Raw genomic sequence first — 19,890 nt, 5'->3', positions numbered from 1 at the left:
ACTGAGAGCCAGCACCACCTTCGAAGCCTGAAAAGGCAAAAATGCTCAGGTGCAATGCAACGGAGGCGTGGCTTTCCTGAACAGAGTTGTAGGGTCTGAGCAAATACAGTAAACCCGCTTTGCAATTTCCTGCTCATGCACAAACTTCCTTCACCAATTCGAAATGCAGATGATCCCTTTTTTTCCCCGATGTTTAGTTCAGTATTCTTGGTTCATGTTCTTGGTAGATGTAGCTCCAGTATAATGACATCTGAAAGCTCAGAGCCTGACCTAGTCTTACCTTTTAGGCGCAGCATCTCAGACAGTGACCACTTTCTTACATTCAGTCTGTTCTAGTCTCTTGTTGTTCTGTGAATCAGTGTGTGTGCGTGTGAGGAGACAGTTTTTATTTGTAGCTGCTAGAGGTTTTTCGAGAGGAATACTTGGCAGCAGACGTATATAAAAACAAGATGTCCCAGTTTTTTCAAATCTCCATTGTCCTGTGAATTAGAGAATGCGATAAAGGCCGTCCCTCTATATGAGTGAGGGATTTAAATAACTGCAGTGAGACGGAGAGTGGTGCCAGGAAAGGCTTTGCTGTCTCATCACGGGATGCCAGCGTAACCTACAACATGGCAGTACCATGACAATTAACAGATGGAAGGCGAAGGATTGTGTTGTTGTGTCTACATTTTGTAGTTCTAGCGTGCGTCCTGCTCCAACAGCAACACAACTCTTTTCTGAAAAACTAAACTTTCGTTCCACCCCTGCTTCCCTAAACACCCATACAGCACGTGGATTTAAAACCCATTATTGGCCTCTCTGTAAGAGTAGGAACTATAATTTGTCTCCAATAGTGAAATCACGTTTATAGCAATCGAAGCTCAATAAAACAATAGAATGGAAATTTACCATCGCACTTTCCTGTGTTCCTAGCTCACACTCTAACATTCATGCTCCTGCCAGAAGGAAATTGCATCAGAGGTGTATAAAACCAACACCAAAGGCCTAACGTACAGTACAGCTTGCCACCTGGACTTGATCTAAAGCGCTGTGGAGTAAGTGAAGCACAGTCTTCATCTTCATCCAGAGAGGTGATGGGCAAGGCCAGCCTTGCTGCTGTGGGCTTTATTCGTTTCTTCCGTTGCCATTTCGGGAATATCAGTGTGCTTCCAGTCACGAAACTCAATTTGCGGGGCATGATGGGAAGGATGAGTTCCTCCGTTCTCCAGAGCGTTCTGCCAACACTGCGTCTGCGGGAGGAGTGGGTGTAGGGGAAGAGACGCGACTAGAAGGGGTCAGGGCTCAGGGCCTCCTCTCATGTGGGGCTCCGGCATTTCGGGAAGAAGAAAGAGCAGGGCGGGGCGTCCCTTTCCTTCTGTCCCCGTGTGTGGAGCAACCGTAACCGTGTGTGGACAGCGCCGTCGTGCCTTGGCAGGAGCACGACACAGGCGCTGTTGCCCTTCACCTCAAAGTCGGGAGAGGTTCTGAGCTTGCATGTAGTATTACCAAACCACACGAAAGAGAATGTGGCAATGCTACTACAGGAAGAGACAGTGCTAATATAGGAAGCAATGCCCACATTTATTCAGCAGAAAGCCCTTAGTTTTCTGACAGTAGTGTTGTTTTATAATAGTTATTGGCCTGTTGTGTTTTACAGTTGAGTGGCGAGGCCCCAACAGGGTGTATCTAATGCCCCACTTGGAAGTGCGTGGAAGGACACAGTTCTTTGCAAGGACTAATCTCGGTAGAGCCCGTGTACATTTCAAGGAAAAAGCCGTAATTAGTTAACAAAGCAATTATTTCATGCTTAGGTTTAAGGTTTCCGTTTCATTATACATGTCCAGAACTGTGAACGGACAGTGGAAGATGAGATAGTAATAATATGTTTAATCTTTACAGATGGTTTCTATACCACCATCGCTACTGTGTTTTTGACATCTTCCATGTAGTGTCCTTTTCCCTGAGCTTAGTCACACCAGAACAATGAGTAGCATGCAGACGTTGGCAGAAAGGCAGCTCACCAAAAATAACCTATTAATAACGGTGTCACGTCAGGCCATAGTTTTCTTTTCATCTTGATGTAGCTCACTAAATAGCTCAGGTGCTAGCAAAAAGAAACACTGTGGCAACAGAAAGCTAGAGGGATATTTCCAGTTCTTTTTTAGATGAGCGTGCGGGATGCTAACATGCAGCCCGAGTAGAAAGATCTGTTGAGGTTTGTGTTCTTTCGTTCAGTTCTGCTTTGTTAAACTGTGTTCAGGGTTAATGAATAAAAGAGATGTGTTACACAAATAGACTAAAAATAGGGTTGTGTGTTGCTGAACAGACTTGCACTGATAATGTTCATTGTGTAAGGGTTTCATAAGCCCCCCGTTTCAACCCCGATCCGGGAATGACTGCGGATTCCCAACATCCAGATTCCTTGAATTCCCTTTGGCCTTTTCCAGCCTTTCACTGGAGTCCACACATCCGTTATAAGAGTATGAGGTAAAGGCATCCAGAAAATAGCCAATCTCAGGCCTTCTCTTGAATGACTAATCTGTGGTTTGCAGAAAAAGCACACTAGAAGTGCATCTGATAGCTTTTAAACAGTACAGGCGTGACTCTGTTTGAGCATGCGCGGATGTGGGCTGATCGTTTCGGAGGTCTGAAGGATAGATCGCCACAGGTCCTCTTTCATACAACACCTGCGAGTTTCCCCCTGTCTGCCAGTCTGCTGAAATCCCTGTAAAGTGAAGTGGCTGGAAATATTAGGAGGCCTGTTTCGTCTCAGGGGGAAGAGGACAGTGGATCAGGAGTAGAGGTCTGGCCAAGAGGCGATGTCTCTATCGGGGAACAGGGCCACTGGACTCCAGGACGCAGGACTGGTCACAGTTGGCAGCCGTTCTGTACGGCAGTAACTAAAAATAAAGCCTAACACTCCGGAGACTGCTGTAATGTAGCTGTGAAGAAAAATAACAATTGGCGTCTACTACACTAAATGCTTAAAAGCTTGGGATCTCTTCATATTTTAGGGGAGAAAGGGAGGAATGGCAAAATAAAAGTTAACTGTTTTTAATAATTTTTCAGTTATGTCTTGTGTATTTTGTTTTACAGGTCTGTTTAATGGAGAAAACCATTCATTTTTTAAGTTTGATTTGATTGTTTTACTGCACGTCTTTCTCCTACTGGGAATGACTTATATTTTGCCTTTCTCTTCCACTTACTGAGTTTTTCTATGTCTCTGGAGTAACTTTTAAGTTTTAGGTCTACATGATTTCTAATTTGTTAGTGTAGTGAATTCTGTGGATTTTACTGTTTGGTCCATCTACTGTAGTTACAGTAAATGGCTAAATCACTAATATGCTTGGAAATCCTACCAAAGTCTCAAAAATGTCTTTACTTATTGAGAATTGTTCTGATGTTGGTCCACTTGAACACACTTTTTTTTTTTTACAAATCGTTGTGGTGTGACTGTTTGTCACTGAGAGCACTGCAGAGAATGCAGGGGGTTTAATAAGGTGATGTGTACTGTAGTTGTCCATGTGCAGTACATTGCTGGTTTCCAGCAATTCTTTGTGTCTGGAGTGTTTAGAAGTGCTTCCGTTGATTCACCTGTTAACGCTGGTTTCAAATGGCACGTTAACAGCATAGCAAGATAATATCCTTTGCCCTTTCTTTACAATTCCTAATCAATCATAAAGCCAGATTCGTGCACATTGTTTAAAGTCGTCCCAGCAAGTTAGGGCAGGATCTAAATAACCAGGTATCCTGCAGTGAGAGATGTTTGATTGCTCTTCAGTTGTAAATCTCCTGTAGGCCACACACTAAGTTTTTGTTACGGAGCCAATCAGAGGACTGTTACTTATCAGTTAGTAGATTCTGAGATGCAAAATTTCTAGAAATTATTTTCGGTACCAGAAATCAATACAGCACACCCTGCCTGCAGTCATTCATGCTGGCTCTAGGAATGGAGTGCATTCGCTGGTTCTCAGTAGTATTCTTGTGCTTGTCATCTGTGGTATTGCACGAAACTTTGTTCTGTCCTTATCGATTGGTCATTAGTGTGTGGCGTTTGTTCAACTTTGGAGATTTGCTCAAAATCCTGGTTTGTGATGGCAGAGTCATGTTCCCACATAAAATGGTGTCACTTTGAAAGCTTGGCCTCTGGTACTTCACAATTTAGGCAAACGGGGAAATGCTGTTGTTTCTGGTCTCGTATTGCTTGTACTGGGAAGTGTCAGCTACACAGGATATCAAGTTAAAGTGTACCAAATTACCAAAGCCAGATAAAATACAGTGAAATAAAAGGGCAGGAGATTTGCCTTGTGGAAGTGGAAGCGCCTGAACACTGGGAACCAGTGTTTGTACTGTGACTAGATGGAAAACTATATTTAAACCTATACTTTAAATTCAGATAAGGCTTACTCAGTGAGGTTAATAGCTATCAGTCATTTATTCACTTTTATATCAATTATTTATGGTTGAAAATTTATAAACATATTTAAAAAATACTTAGGAACCTGAAAGGAGGTTTAGAAAAAAAAGTCACCAGCATTTTTTAGTGTAGAGTAGTTGTGTAAGTTCTGTACCCTGCTTTTATGGGACACACTGTGGAAATTGAAAGGTCTTTCTTCATAGAATGCACCTTAAAATATAAGAATGTGTATTTATATTTCAGATTGGGATGTTTGCTGTTAGGGGAAAAAACACATCTGAACCATAAAGGTTTTTCTAAAAAAAAATCATAAAAAGCAATCAGCATTTTAAAACCATTAAAAGCATGTTAATGCTTACTACACTTGGAGATAAGAAATGAATTGCCATCTGTAGTGGCATAGTGTATTCAGGCTTGCTTTTATAAAGTCTTATCATAAGTAGAAATAACTAACACAACAGGAAGGGCATTGTGTATCTGATGGTCATATAACTGCATTTGTGAAACATTTATGTATTTGTGGTACGGGTTGTGGAGATTCCATTGGAAAAATCTTATAGCAGGAAGTGGTCTTTTTTTATCTAAAATACTTGGGTAACATCATGCAGTCCATCTTACAATCTCTGACCATCTGTACATTTTTACAGAATCCAGTTTCCTTTCTGTTATGAGGCAGCATGGTGGTGCAGGGGTCAGCATGGCTGCCTCATAGCTCTGGAGCCCTGAAATCAATTCCGGAGCTGGGGTGCTGTCTGGGTGAAGTCTGCATGTTCCTCCCATTGACCAAAGGCATACAGTTCTCTTCTGGGATAACTGGCCCTGATAAGTGTGTGTGTGTGTGTGCCCTCTGTTGGACTGGTGTCCTGTCCAGGGTGTACCCTGCCTTGCGCCTGTTGTGTGCCAGAACGGCTGCATCTCCCCCCATGACCCTGAATTGGATAAAGCTGTTGGAAAATGGGTGGATGATGCTGAATCCTGAAACTGCTCATTCTGAAAGTGAAAAAATCTAATATTGTGTATCTTTAATTTTTCATAGCAGCTAAATAATGTACTGCAGAAGAGTCAAATAGCTGAAGTAGCATGATTTTTTCTTTTTTTAAAGAAACAGAACAATCATATCAAGATGACAGATTAATTTTGATTACCAGACACCCACTGGGTTTGCAATTAAATGTTTGCAGACCTTAAAGGAAAGACAACATAAAGACTAAAATGTATAAATAAAAATTATTTATATTTCATCATGATGATTCCTTACACATGCATAAAATAGGTCTACCTTCCTTCTTAAGGTAAATCATGGTAATTCAGGTAAAACGCAATCAACACTAAAATATTTAAGGGGAAATTTGTGAGATTAGCAATATGATGGTGATGGATCAGTCAGTTCCAGTGGAATGAAATGGTCAAAATAATGTATCATGGCTTGGAGTGGGAGGGATCAGAGGTCGTCTTCTAACATTTAGTGAATCTGTTTCAGTTACTAATTGTGAGGTTTTAGTTTTCATGCATTTGTGTATTGATATTGTTAATTTTCATGCTTCTTAATTTATGTCGGGATCCCTGAACACTGGAAAAAAATTCCAAATAAAATGACAGTCTAAAGCCATTTTTTAGCATTTCCCCCCCCCAGTTATTTTTGTTGCCTTCCCTCCCAGTTTTGGAGTGAGCAGCTGTGTGTTTTGTGAGCTGGCTCAGAGCTACAGACCCTGCAGCCGCACACGGGGAGGATGAGGAAATGCAGGTAGACTCCTCCAACACGCCCACGTCCAGGCCACTAGACTTTTAACACCACAAAGGTGCCACACCCCTGCACCCGGTGTTCAGACTGGACTTGAATTACCAACAGAATAGCCTTTTTACTTCATTTATACTTTACTATACATCACCATTTTGACAAAGCAGGAACCAAAGGCTTGATGGAGTTTAATCAGTGTTTACCGGACTAGAACGGTTTTGGATGTTATTGGTGACTTATTTTAACAAAACATTGCTTTCTGACTGCAGTCTTCATAAGATGCCTTTGTGCACTCCTTGCATGATTGCTTTGTAGCAGTTTTAAGAAATGAACGATTGTGTATGGGAAAATAATTTGCATCTGTTTTGTGGCTAACTGGAAATCTAGGGTCTTTGTCTTATAAAACATAACATGGCTGAATCCTCAATGATTTGAGTCTTGGTACAGGAAAGTGTAGTTTTGAACAGTATATAATCAGTATACAGAACACTCTTTGGAGTTCACTAGTCTGCATACATATTTATAAATATGTATACAATTTGGCATAAGTTATCTGACACTTGTAAAAAGGCTTGAAAGTTATGATAATCCTATCAAGAAAGACACGTGAAGATTTTGTGAAAATGACATCAAAACTTCTTCTGCTCAGTTTTTACGCCCCAGTTATCATCTGAAAAGCAAATCTTAACAGTTTTTAAGCTTCTAACGGAGTTTCCGAGGAAGGGTGAGCTTTGTGTCCTGTAGAACGACCTGAAAGTAAAAAATGAAACGCCACCGAAAGTTCGGGTGGGGGGGGGGTTGTTTTGTTGTGAAGGTCTGTTTATCTATGGTGTGTCAGTTTTAAAGTATTTGCCGTTCTTTCTTTAGAATTCCTTCCCAAACCTTTTTTTTCCCCCCCCAACATGAAGTGGAAGAGGCCTGGTTTCCTTGGCCCAGCCTGGTCGCCATGGGGACGGTAATTTCCCTGTAACGGCAATGGTTATGCAACACCGTGACAGTGTTGCCGTTGAGGAGGGTAGGCCCTGTGCGCTCGGCCACCTGTTTGTTTTGACAGAAGCGCGGAGGCTGCAGCCGCGACAGCAGGGCCCCCAGGGGGCGGGGGCCTCCCGGAGGAGTTGATTACTGTGCTGTGTCTGAGGCTCTGCCGGGCCCTCGCGGGGGGACCCTGCCTGACATGGCGGTGCCCCTCCGGGGCGCCCTGTTTACCGCTCGCCGGCTCCGGGCATGGCCCCCCCCCCTGCACTAACGATCGAAGGGTCCACCGAGCCCGAGCCTGTGCCCAGGGCTCCGGGCCCAGAGCTGTGAGAGTGTGGCTTTGGAGCAAGGTTGTTTATCCACGTACCCAAACGTTGCACTAATTAGCCAGATAATTGCTCGATTAACACGCACACACACTTGGGGCCCCGAGCTCCCCAGCTGGGGGCTGGCGCTCCCCAGGGCGGCAGGTCTAATGATCCTGACAGTAGCTCCGGGGCACCAGGGGGTCCTCGGGGCTCGGAGTGCTGTCATTAACTAAAACCTTTGGGCGCTAAGGTGACCGTTTTTAAAAAGATCTTAATGACTCTTTTGCCATTGCCCCGGTACTAATGAAGGCCTTGATGAAGGAACGGTTGGCAAATTAACGGGATCTAACGGTCGTTAGTTTGTTTGTGTATCTCAGAGCTTGTCTGATTGCCGCTTCTGGGTGTTGTTTTCACAACAAGGAGTGTACCGGGATGTGAAGGAGGCCCCGAGCAGGACTCCCAGAGAGGGCAGCCTCCCGAAGGCATTCCCCTCCTTGAGCTGTTGAGTTCAGGATCCAGCATGCAGCCCCTTCCTGAAGCGACTTGCTCCTCATTTTGTATTTGAGAGAAATAGATGTGGGATAGCGCCTGGCACGCTGTGTGAAAAGCATGCTACCACATAGATAACATCATGTTCGTGTGCTTTTAAAAAGTATTTTAGCCTGTATGAAATTCATGATGCAGGGGAAGTGCTTTTTTTTTTTTTTACCTTGAGTGAGTTCGCAGTAATGATGTGCTTCAACTTGTAGTAAAGAAAGAAAAAAACTAGTTTCCCATGTATCTTTGTCGACTGCTGTATGCCTAAAATACATAGAGTTAGTCCTGGTTTTTTAAAATATTAAAGGTCCTTTTCTTTGCATTTCCAGTGTAAGGAGGGTTCTCTGGTGCATGCTGGGCAATCTGGCACCATCCTTTTGCATGTTGGGCACATTTCCCAGACCCAAAGTCTAGTGGTGCTGTCAGGTTCTCGGTCACGTCTGTACTGTATGTTGGGTGACCATATGCCCCCCTAAGCAGGAAGGCAAATAGACATGGCTTTTAAAAGTGTGAACGTTCGCTGTCATTTCCTGAGGACGTTAGGCAAAGGGTACAACAAAAAACAGCATTGTCCAAGAAACTCCTTCTGTCCCATCAAATAATGTCATCTTCTGCTGTCTTAGGAAAGTGCTAATTCAGACACTTTCTTTGTTTTGAACTACTGAGATCTCAACTATGGGGGGGTCCAGGCTTTCACGATTACAGTGAAAACACACATGCTCAGATCCAAACAAGCTTGGCGGGCTCATCAGCCCCTCTCATTTATAATCACTTTAATGTTCTGATACGCTGTTAGAAGTTCGTTCTTTGTGATAGTTTTGACCTCACTTGGAATTCAGAGGCAATGCTTTACCTTAAACCTGATCCTGCTTCACACAGAGAAGAGCACTTCTGCCCCATTGCTGCAGAAGTGGAAGACAAAGCCGTTGTTCGAATATATTGAAAGTGAGACACAGGCACTAGAAGTTGGGCAGCAGTGCTGCCATTCGTAAAAAAGAAAACTTGCGTGAGAAGAAAACAGACATTTTTGAGCCAAAACTCCTGGGTATTAAAGAAGTGGAGCTTTGGGTGGGAATAGAAATTAGGGAAATTCTGACTATCTAGAAGGAAAAAAAAGACAAAAATAGCAACTCCTGCTGCCACTTAATAAAACGTCATTGTCACAGAAATGTAAGATGGTAGGAACAGTGTTAGACCACAGGAGAAACAAAAGTAGATGGCTGTGGCTTCTGAAAACAGACATGAAGGAGAACCAAGACCTGTTTGAAGAGGTTTCTGGGTTTCTTCGGCTGGTGCTGTGTCATTTCCCTTGGTTAGCAGGTCCAAAGTCCACTAGCGTTGCATGTGTGTTGTTCCGTGAACTTCTAACAGAGGTGATGTGTCACGATATGAACCAGCATTTTGAAACCAAAAGTCCTGGAGAATTATGAATACAGGCAAATTGATTGCATTTTATACGGTCAAAAATGAACATACACATTTGATGTTAGAATAACTGTCGGCACTAAAGCAAATAAAGCCCTTTCAGTTTATGATTTTTGGATTATCAGTAGATTTTCATACCAATATTTCTAATGTTTTTAGATTTTATCTTTGTATCTCTGGGATGTTGACCTATCATTTCAATGAACCAATCGGAAAATCAGAATTTAGCCCGAGGTATTATTAATTTAAAAACAATAAATCACAGCCATCACATGATTGTGTTGGGAGATGTTTTTAGCACAGTCTTGTTATTCACATATTTGAAGTTTTGTTTCAGTTCGTTTTAAAATATTTTTAAGTGGGCAGGCAATTTTTATGAGTAAGCATAGGTTTCCATACTGAAAATTAATGAAAATAAAAATCCTGTCAGATGTGGTCCCTTCTTTGGGTATATTTTTTTTATAAAGACTACTAATTCAGCACAATGGGACTTTTTCACAGTGCTGCACACTTATATTTTAACTCTTTATAGAGTTGCTTCCACTGGCATTAGGCAAAAGGTTTATAGAACCACTAGCTTAGAATACCTGGGTGTATCTGGATGTTTTTTTTTCCTTTCCTGCATTTTGACATACCTTTTATATAAGTCTGCAGGGACCGTGTTTCTTGTCCTTTTTCCTATCCAGGTGTTCCTCATGCTCTCCACGAACTGGGGGTTGAGAAACCACTTGAATCGTTTACTATAAAAACTGCAGCCGTCTTCCTCTCTGCTCTTGGTCACAGAGGAATCAAAGTGGAATTGTGATTTTGTTTTCTGTATTGGCCAATATTGAACTGTACAGACAACGTTTAGGTGGTAACACAGCGGTAATGTACAGTATATCTAGTGTGAGGTGTAAGGACAGATGTGAACATCTTTCTTCAGCCCCTCATCAGTAGACGGGCTGTTCCCCATACGGTATGATCGCCCCACATTCAGGAATCTCCAGAACAACACTTAACTTACTCCAGTCAGGAAACAGCAATTCATAAGAATTGTTGGGTTTTTTTTTTGCTGGATCTCATCGAGAATGATGTCATTCTTGTAGCATTTGTTTGAAGTACAGCACTCATGCTCCTGTTGCTCTCTGCTCTGCTCACAAGGAAGAGTATTACCAGTCGGGTGACCTTGCACACCTCTCCCCCTGCAGGCAGCCACTCCCTCCTTTAAACAGCAAACGCCACGGTTATCTTGCGCTCGGTGAGCTTTACTTCTCTCACTTCGCTGCGTTTCTTTTTATGTTTGAGCAGATGGGTTCTTGTGAAAGGTTATGAAATGATTCTCGAAACTTGTAAAGCTTTCCAGCCCTTAACGTTTACCAAAGTTTCTCCCCCTGGCCTTTACCAGTCATGGCCTCCTAATAACCCCGCTCTCTGAACTGGCTTCATCCCTCTGCTCTCCTCCCCACTGAGAGCTGGTGTGTGGGGAGCGGACTGGCGCATCATCCAGGTGGGGGCTACAGAGTGGTGGAGTCCCCATTACTCCAGAAAAGCGCTATATAAGTGTAAGGAATTAGTATTATGTAAAAGGTTCAAGTACATATCCATATACTCAAGTCCTGACTGTATCCTTTTGTAAAAAGACATTCAGGATGCAGGGCAGCTGCTTCAGCATTTAATGAAGCGGACTTCTCTGCTTCAGACTGCGTGGCCGTTGTGAATGTGCTTATGACCGCATCGGCAACTGCTGTGGTTTTCTTGAAGCTTTGCTTCTAATACAGGTCCCACAGGGCAAAGGGGTAATAGCAGGCTTGAGTTGCATCAGGTTTACTCCAGCGTTGAGTACCAGTACAGAGGTCACATTCTTACCGCACTGGGTGGCATAAACACTGTGATTTACATCAGCGACAAAGTGATAAAAACAATTTCTTGTTGTTATTTTGCCGCTGGTAGGACTTGGCAATAGCCGGTCTACCTGTCTCCCTAATGTGCTCCCATGTGAATCTGAGGGAAGTCAAATCCCAGGTGGCGCTTGGAGCAGACGTTCTCCCCGGGCAGGAAGGGCACTCATGGGCGCCACCTGGGCCCTGCAGTTGGACCTGGAAGTCCCTCGGTCACTCCCAGCCCAGTTCAGCCCCCGATCTCCAGCGTCCTGTCTGCAGACGCAGGCAGGGCGCTGTGGATGGATTCGCTGCAGCCTTGTCCAGCCTTACCTAAGACATTGTGCTAGAAACAAAGTAACCCTTATACCTTGAGGAGTTTGGGGAACATGCGTGGTGATAATGTCCTTCAACTGTTCTGTCTTGCAGAGATAGAGACGCCTGCTCTTGAGCTCTGATTGAATGTCTCAGATACAGAGTTTAATGGATTAGGTTCATGTTTAGTCTGTCAAGCTTGGCATAGGATTTTCTTGTGTTTTTCTGTGAAGCATTAGATGACATTTTATCAGGCAGTGCTATTTTTAACGTCTAAGCTAAAAAGATTTTTTTAAAGCATCACTTTTATACATTTCTACATAAAATTGAAGTAAAAAGCGGTGATATCATTTATACGTTTAGCCAGACAAAGTCTACTTCCAGCTTCGCCGGTGCAACTCTGACATATTTTAAGTGCACGACATTAAGATTTCCTCATAGGTTGCGCGTGCTCAGTTTGATAGGGGTTCACATATTGAACATTTTCATTGAAGCCCACTGCATCTTAAAGATGAACGTTAGTATGGTTAGGCACATGTAAAAAATTGCATTACATTTACATAATTCTCCGTGATCATGCCTTTACATTTATGATTTCACATCCTTTTATAAAAAAGGATAGAAGTTTTTTACTTTTTCCATACGTAAATCCTACAATATCCCCTTTCCTCAGGTTCCAAAATCTGTGCATTGCATCACGTATATGCATAGGTTCTGTAATGGGTTGCCTAATCAAACAGCAGTAATATGTGCTGTAGCTGGAGGGTGCTTTGAAACCCATCACAGCTCTTGCTTAACATTCAGAATAACATTCAGAAAGTTGACTCAGAATACAGGCTCAGCAGGTAAATGGCGGAAGAGAGTACCGAGGAGGTTTTGTTTTCTTCTCTCTGTGCGCACACAATAGTACACTCATTCACAGGGCCTGTTGGTCGGCCATGGCCCTGGTAGCTCAGTAGACGCGGACGAGCACACCTCCCGCAGTGCTGGCTTGATTTCTGTTGCTGTGGACTGGGTGCTGCACCCAGGCCATTCAGGATGCCCCAGGGTGAATGCAGTTCGCCTATCAAACAGGGTCTAGATAACAATGGTCTTGGAGAATGACTGGGTGTTTCTCAGCCCACGGCTCTGGTTCACTTAAAAGCTGTCGTTATTCAGGGGCCACTTAGGAAACGTGCAGTAACACCTAAAATAAGACCGTGGAGCAGGCACACTTAGGAGTGCGATGACTGTGCAGAGCAGAGTCAAACCGGAATGCTCTGAGCTCTGAGCATGGGTCCAGTACACTCAGGGTGCAGCTGAGCAGTGTGGAGAATCTATAAAGTCATTGCTTTCTGTGTGTTAGAGGCAGGATTTCAGTCCCACTTACCTCCAAACCCATCCCTACTTTTGTAATATATTGATACCAGCCACACTGAAAACTTTTTTTTCCCCCCGCGGGACAAGTAACTCCATCGGAAAACAAAACTAATGTCTGCTGTAACAGACATTGTGTTCTTTAAAAGTTGTTATTTAGGAAAAGGCTTTCTTTAAAGTCGTTTTTGAATTCTGGCTAAATCTCACATTAGCAAAACTCTGAATTGTATGCCTGCGTGTTAGTCTGCACAGAAAATCTGTTCTGCTTTTTCAGTTGTTTGTATAAATATCTGGCCCTGTTTTGTAAGTAGTCTGCAGTCCTAAGATACCGCAGAGATAACCTGGAAACGCTTGTGTATTATTAACCTTGTTGGTATGTAGCCTAGCTGTAGAGTGAATGATTGTTGCAGTTTTTCTTTTTTCCTTTATCATAACCTGCCTTCTTCACTGCAGTTAGCCCTTTGCTAAACAGAGAGCCACTCTTTTCCTTTCCTCTGTCACGTTTCTCAAGGCTGACATGTAGGGAGCGACTTCACCTGCAGAAACTTAATAAACACAAGCGTGCGTTTTATATCAAGTGCGCTTTCGCGCTGGCTGGCCTGGAAAAAGGCGGAAGAAGTAATCAGATAAAGAGAAGACAGCTCTCTGTTTCAGCTACCAGCTGTGTAGAGATTTGAGAAACTCAAGTCATCCTCTGCAGCTCCGAAACTTGGGGTCAGGTTGTACAAATAAGTAAACAGGCCCTCATTCTGTATTAGTGAGGGCTTATTGGTTCCATCGCTAGTCATTTTTTTAACTTGCCCTCCACCCCTTGTCTGGCCTGTTCTGTGCCCTATTGCTGCAGAACCTCTCGAAGTTCGCACAGTCGTTTGACATGCTGTGTATGTCTGGAGCTTGATGTTAAAATGATGCTGTTTGTTCCTTGCCAATTTTCAGCAGCTTGCTTTGTGTGGAAGAAACTGGCCACTGTACTGAATCACTTTAACTCGGCATATACATAAACTGGATATAAGCCAATGGTCTGCCGGTGTTCATTAGCCTCCCGAAATTCTGATATGTTTCGTTTTTAAAGCTGCAAAACGTCTGACAGATTTTAAATACGCATATGTTTAATATGTACTGGTGTTTTTATATTTTCATTTTGTTTTTCAAATACCGTGCTCTTTTTATCTTCTCCTATGAAGTAGCCACATAAAGAGACATGAATGGTGAAATTCTGTTTCGGTCTACAGTGGAACATGTCCTGCAGTTCTCAGAAGGAAGAGATTTTACTTGAGTAATTTCGGGAGATGGCTGTTCAGCAGTATGTTTAGAATCATCCTAGCATTTAAGTCCAAAGTTTTTTTTCCTTCCACTACTATATATTGTGTTTACTGTTCTGGTTGTATTATTGGTTATGGTGTAATGTACTGTCTACATTGTGTGGTGTTGTCTGCTGTGCTGAATACGGTACGTTCCAAGAGATCACTGTGAATAAGAGTTCCAGGGCTCTACTCTGCTCTTATAAGGATTTTAGAACTTGTTTGGAAACCATGTTTCATACGTGCTCGAAAATAAAGTTGTTCAGTAAAATAAAAAATCATCAAATATGAATCTGAATTATTTGAGAAGTGTACCTGTAGTGGGGAAAAATGGCAACACTAATTAATAGTAACTCAATAGTAAGTTTGGTCGGATCCCACTATCAAAGTCTAAAAGCACTTTGCATCTATGGGGAAGCCCTTGCTTTCAGTATACTTGCTGTTCCTCATTTACACACGTTTCCAGTTTTGCCAAACAACACTACCATACCCTCTAGGACACATCTATGCAAACACAACATGCACTGGGCACTCACACACTAGCTGATTATTTGAACAGGATAGGAGACAGCAAGTGAAACAGACCCTGACGATTTACAGGCTCAGTGACCACAGAAACTGGACACAGGCAGACCAGGCTGCCCAGAGAGGACAGGCTCAGTGGCCATGGAAACTGGGTGACCCAGTTCCTACTTCTGCAGGTGTATACGTGGCTGTATCACTAAAGTGTTAAATCATTTATTTTCAGATTCAGTCTGACATAGAAATTGGGTGACACAGGCTGAACTGACTGTCCAGAAAGGACAGGCTGTGCTCCCACTGTCAGCAGGGAGAAACGGAGACAGACCTGTACTTTTCTGCTGCAGTGTGAGAAATATTCTGGGATTAGACAAACATTCTTCCCTAAAAATAACATCTCATGCCAGAATTCCCACACCTGCCAGAATCAGAACAGCCTCTGATCCTACTGGGAAACTCAGTGGAGCTGACAGCCCAGTGTGTTGTTGTCCTGTCCCAGCCTGGGGAACAGATATTGATGCCTTGTGATGCCTACAAATGTCCAGTACTATGTATTTACTTTAAATGTTGTGATTTTTTTTTCTTCTTTGGCAATTCATCTGTGAATTTGGTTTTGAAAAAATAACCATTTATATGTCAATGAATTACTTTTCCCTGTAGGGAATGTTCTGTTTCTGAAAGCAAGGAGTGAAACACATTTTTTTTCTGTCAACAGGAGTTCTTTGAGCATGCGAAGAAGCTATGGGATGATGAAGGAGTTAAGGCGTGCTTTGAGAGATCGAATGAGTACCAGCTCATTGACTGTGCACAGTAGTAAGTTCCTGTGGTTTTAATTCATTTTTTTTTCTTTGCAGTATTTTCTATGCCATTTCTAACCACTTTGGTCTTCATCCTTGACAGTTAACCCATAAAAACCCAGGGTAGTATTTATTTAATAGCTATATGACCACCATGACTCTAAAACAACAGTATATGTACTGTATTACATTTTATTAGAAAAATGTGTATTCTTTAGAAAACGGACTAGGTAAATCAGAGTACGTTTTTATTTTTAAAAATATGTATGTCCTTATTGTTTCAGAATTGTAGTAACGCTGTTAATATACTCCAGTGGAAGTATTTTAACAATTTCAGTCTTAACTGTCTTCTGATGATCACAGCGCATATCCACATTCGTTATTTCTATGTAGTGTTATTTTGTCACAATAAACTTGTGTACCTTTGCAGTTTTGTCAGAAATAGTTTTTGATGATGCCTGTTTTTGCATTTAGGCATCTGCAGTTTTACTGGATCTCCTCTGCTTTACAGCCATTACCAGTCACTGTGATTCTGTATTATATAACTGTTCATTGTTGTCTTTCTGTGATACTTCCTCACCAGTCCAAACAAAAAGGAAGTAAACAAGCACACCGACAAATGCAGAAGTTTAAAAATGTTGCAGATTGTTGACCTATTATAATAAGACTTTGTGATCTGTTAGGGTTGACACTTTCTCTGTTGATTTCTGGCGACTTTTCTAGTGTTTCATACACTTATTGCTTTCCCTTTTTGAAAACCATGCCTGTGTCGATCACAGTACAGTATTGTGAATTTCAGATTCAGGTCCTGTAAACTACGTGGGAATGGGTTAATATAGCTTTTAGCGTGGCCTAATGCAGAAAGAGATATTGTGAGTAGACTGATGCACACATTGTCAATATTTCCAGGTGTGATGCATTTATTTCATATTGTATTGACCCTCGTACAGTGCAGAGAAAAGTTTGTGAACGCCTTTGGTTGTTCTGTAGTCTCCTGTTGTAGAACGTAGATTCCATGACTAGAGGCACCTCCCTGAGCAGCAGTGACTTCAGCTTGATGTTTCCTCGTCTGTCATAGGTCTTTGGCATCGGATTTTATTAATTTTGCCCAGTTCTGCATCACTGAACTGCTTCAAGTTGGTGTCGTTTGATGGCTTCCTGACGTGAACAGCTCACTTCAGCTCCTGCCCTGACACTTTGATGGGGTTCGGCTTGGCCAGTCCAAAATGTGCAATGTCTTCTTCACCCTTTCTGTTTCAGACCTGCTTATAGGGTTCAGATCAGTGTCCTGCTCTTCCAGCCGCTTTCAGCTTGGCTGCGGCTGGCGGATGGCTTGACGCTCTCCTCCAGGATGTGCTGATGCCGTCTGGGTCCTGAAGCAGCAGAGCGGCCCCAGACCACGATACTCCCACCAGCAAGCTTGAGGGTCAGGGGGAGGTTCTTAGGGTGGAAGGCAGGATTTGCTTTTCCCCATGCAAAATGTTAAACATCGTAGTCAAAAGGTTCAACTTTGACTTTCTCAGGAGTCTTGTTGGTTGTGCTCCTTGGAAGAACCTGCTGTGACTGGCTTTGTTGTGTTTAGAGGGCAATGGCTCCTGGCTACTCTCCCATGAAAATCCTTTGCCGTTCAGTGTTTTCATTATGACTGAGGCATGAACCCTCATATTAGCTGTGGAAAGAGAGGCCTGCAGATCCTCTGATGGTTACTCTGGGTGTTGCACAGCGCTTGTTTGGTGTTACTCTTGGGGAGATCTTGGCAGGACGACTGTCCCTGGGTAGATTCACTGTGGTCTTGACTACAACACTGTCTGGCAGTGCACCGATGGAGCCCCAAATGTCTGGAAAGGGTTTTTCTCTCCAGATTGATGAGCCTCGACTAGTTTTTTTGGGAGGTCCCCTGAGATCTATTTCGATCGAGGCACAACGTGTTCCCACTAACCTGTATGATGAAGACCAAATGTGTACCATTTGTTTTTTCTATTTCGTAAATTGCTGCATCTCAAAAAAACATTGACTTGATAAATATCAACCCTTTGGTGATTTAAGAAAAAAAACTTTCCCTTAGTTGTATTGGGAGTCCACAATCCTATCCTTAGCTTTGTAAAATGCACACTTGTTCAGCATCTTTTTTTGTGCTGTTTTGTAGTGTTATTCTGAGACAAACTTTCCCAGGGCTAATGTATAATAGGGATCAGTCACCAAACCAGAAAACATGCTTTGAGAGAATCAACTGATGAGGTAGATGGCACGACTTTATACAAGCCACCTTGTTGTCATTCTAAAGCAGGAACACAGTACTTCTCACATGTCAAGACACAGCACAGACTAGATTCCACTGTGTTATTCTTGAGAAACTGTCCTGCTTTGAAATCAAGGGCATATAGCAAAGTTTAATTTTTTTGTTTTCAATTTTGATAAGGACAGCAGAACAAGTATAAAATTGCTTCATGTTAAGTTTAATTTTTTGTAAAGCCGAATTTCCCATTAGGTATCAAAACCGAAATTTCATAGAAATTTCCTTTCTCTAGCACCTTTGACAATACTGTAACATAACGCCTTATTTAGCAGCCTCTGTATGGTCCATGAAATAAATATCTAAAGTTTACAGAAATCTAACTTACAGGCACAAAAGAAGCAAAGTTTCAGATGCAGTGAGTAGTTTCTCAGTAAATGGCCCTGTATTTTCAGTTTTTGGTCACCCTTCTGACATAACGGGATGCATGCCCTTACGTTTTGAGCAGGGTACATAATCTATATGTCTAATTCCAGCGACAGTGTCCAGCCACCCCAGTAACGGCAGGGGGTGGTGACCTTGTTCCCAGATCTCATTTGCACTCAGCTGGTCTCTGCTGGCTGAACAATTGACTGTGCACCATTTTGCCAGGAGCTCACTACTGACCCAGATACCGGTATTGACAGCTCAGCTGCCGCCTAATGAGAAAACGTATGCCACAGCTCCAGTACTTCAGGCCCTTCTGGAAAGATCGTCCCATCCGTTTGGCGACAAGAGGCACCCAAAAAGGGAGCTGAACTGAAGCAAACATTTTTTTTCTTACGCCAAGGATGGGATTGCAATTTGTAGATAGATGCCAACATACTGTACATTGATGGCTCTTGCTTTAAAGTTATTTATAGCAACAGGCTTGAGGCAGAATTCTGTAGTTGCACGTGAATATAGAAAAATACACTGCAGAGTTTTTTTTCAGTTGTTAATTTTTCTTGTAAAAGAATTTACAAGAAAAACATGTTTATTTTAGCACCGCAAAACTTTGGCATCATCTGTTTTTTTTTAAATATTTTACTACAGATTCAAGGTATCGTGTCTTAAAAGAAACTTCTGTCACCATACCAAAAACATGCTTTGAAAAAATCAAGTGATGAGTTAAATGGCACAGTTTTAAACTGACCCTGCTTAATGTGATTCCAAATTATTTGAAACCTGCCACTGATTGATCCTGATAATTGATTTATGCTAATAACCACTGATATTTTTTAATGTACTTAATATTCCCCTAGGTATCACATATAAGTGCAGTATAATGTCTATTTGTCATTGCTGCATAGCATAGCAGTTATAAAATAACTGCAGCTAACTAAGGCAAAACAAAACTTGAGCAAGCATGGTATCTTGAGCATGTTTCAACACTAGCCAGATTCATAAAACAAAGTATTTTGGGCTGAACAGTCTTCAGCTGAGTTTGCCACTGCATGAATGCCTGATGCACTTCAGACGATCTTCAGATTCCTTCAAAGTGAATGTTTGAACACAGATCTACTTCTGAGTAATTAAGCCCTACAATATTTCAGGGGTATTGACAGCTCCAGCACTTGCTGAAATGGCCTCTGAATTCTTCTGTCATGGCAACCTTAACACAGATAAATCTGCATTTTTCAGCTCACTTGTGTAAACCTGTGGCCAAGGCTGTACGCACAACAAGAAGAAGTTAAGTCCCTAATCGTCAGCATACATTACAGATGGTGAATGTTAGCAGGTAGCCCTGTGGTAGTAGTATAAAGTTTTAGCTGTTAATGATCTTCATCTGAGCTCAAACCAATGGCAGTGCACAGCTAGTGTGTCTGCCTCTCCGTACAGTTGTTTGTGGCCTGATCCCTCGTGTCGGAGGGAGCTGATTCCCACAGCGATTGAGATGGCTGCATGCGGATGTGCACAACCAGATCATGTCGTGGGCCGACGCTTGGTCTTCGCTCACTGCTGTCTGCTGCTCGCCGAGTCATGACTGGCGCCCTCTTGAAATCCGGGTTGCCTTGACATCTCCACTGGCGCCTGCAGCGCCGGGTACCGCGCCTCCCCAGGTCTGGTCGCGATCTTGGGCCTCTTGACTGATCTCCAGCCTCCGGGT

At 42.6% G+C, this 19,890-nt stretch overlaps 1 protein-coding gene across 2 annotated transcripts in view; it reads left to right on the top strand.

The window, feature by feature from the left end:
• LOC148831697 (guanine nucleotide-binding protein G(olf) subunit alpha) overlaps positions 1–19,890 on the top strand; it is a 136,518-nt gene that overhangs the window by 71,737 nt on the left and 44,891 nt on the right. For both annotated transcript variants that reach the window (XM_088918401.1, XM_088918402.1), the window contains exon 5: positions 15,448–15,545. In XM_088918401.1, the coding sequence (XP_088774527.1) occupies positions 15,448–15,545 (98 nt within the window). The remainder of the gene's footprint in view (positions 1–15,447; positions 15,546–19,890) is intronic.

This window comes from Atractosteus spatula, chromosome 6 (assembly GCF_055471065.1).
Source record: "Atractosteus spatula isolate fAtrSpa1 chromosome 6, fAtrSpa1.hap1, whole genome shotgun sequence".
Lineage (NCBI taxonomy): Eukaryota > Metazoa > Chordata > Actinopteri > Semionotiformes > Lepisosteidae > Atractosteus > Atractosteus spatula.
Note: the sequence above shows the minus strand (reverse complement) of the source record. Positions and strands in the feature narration are given on the sequence as shown.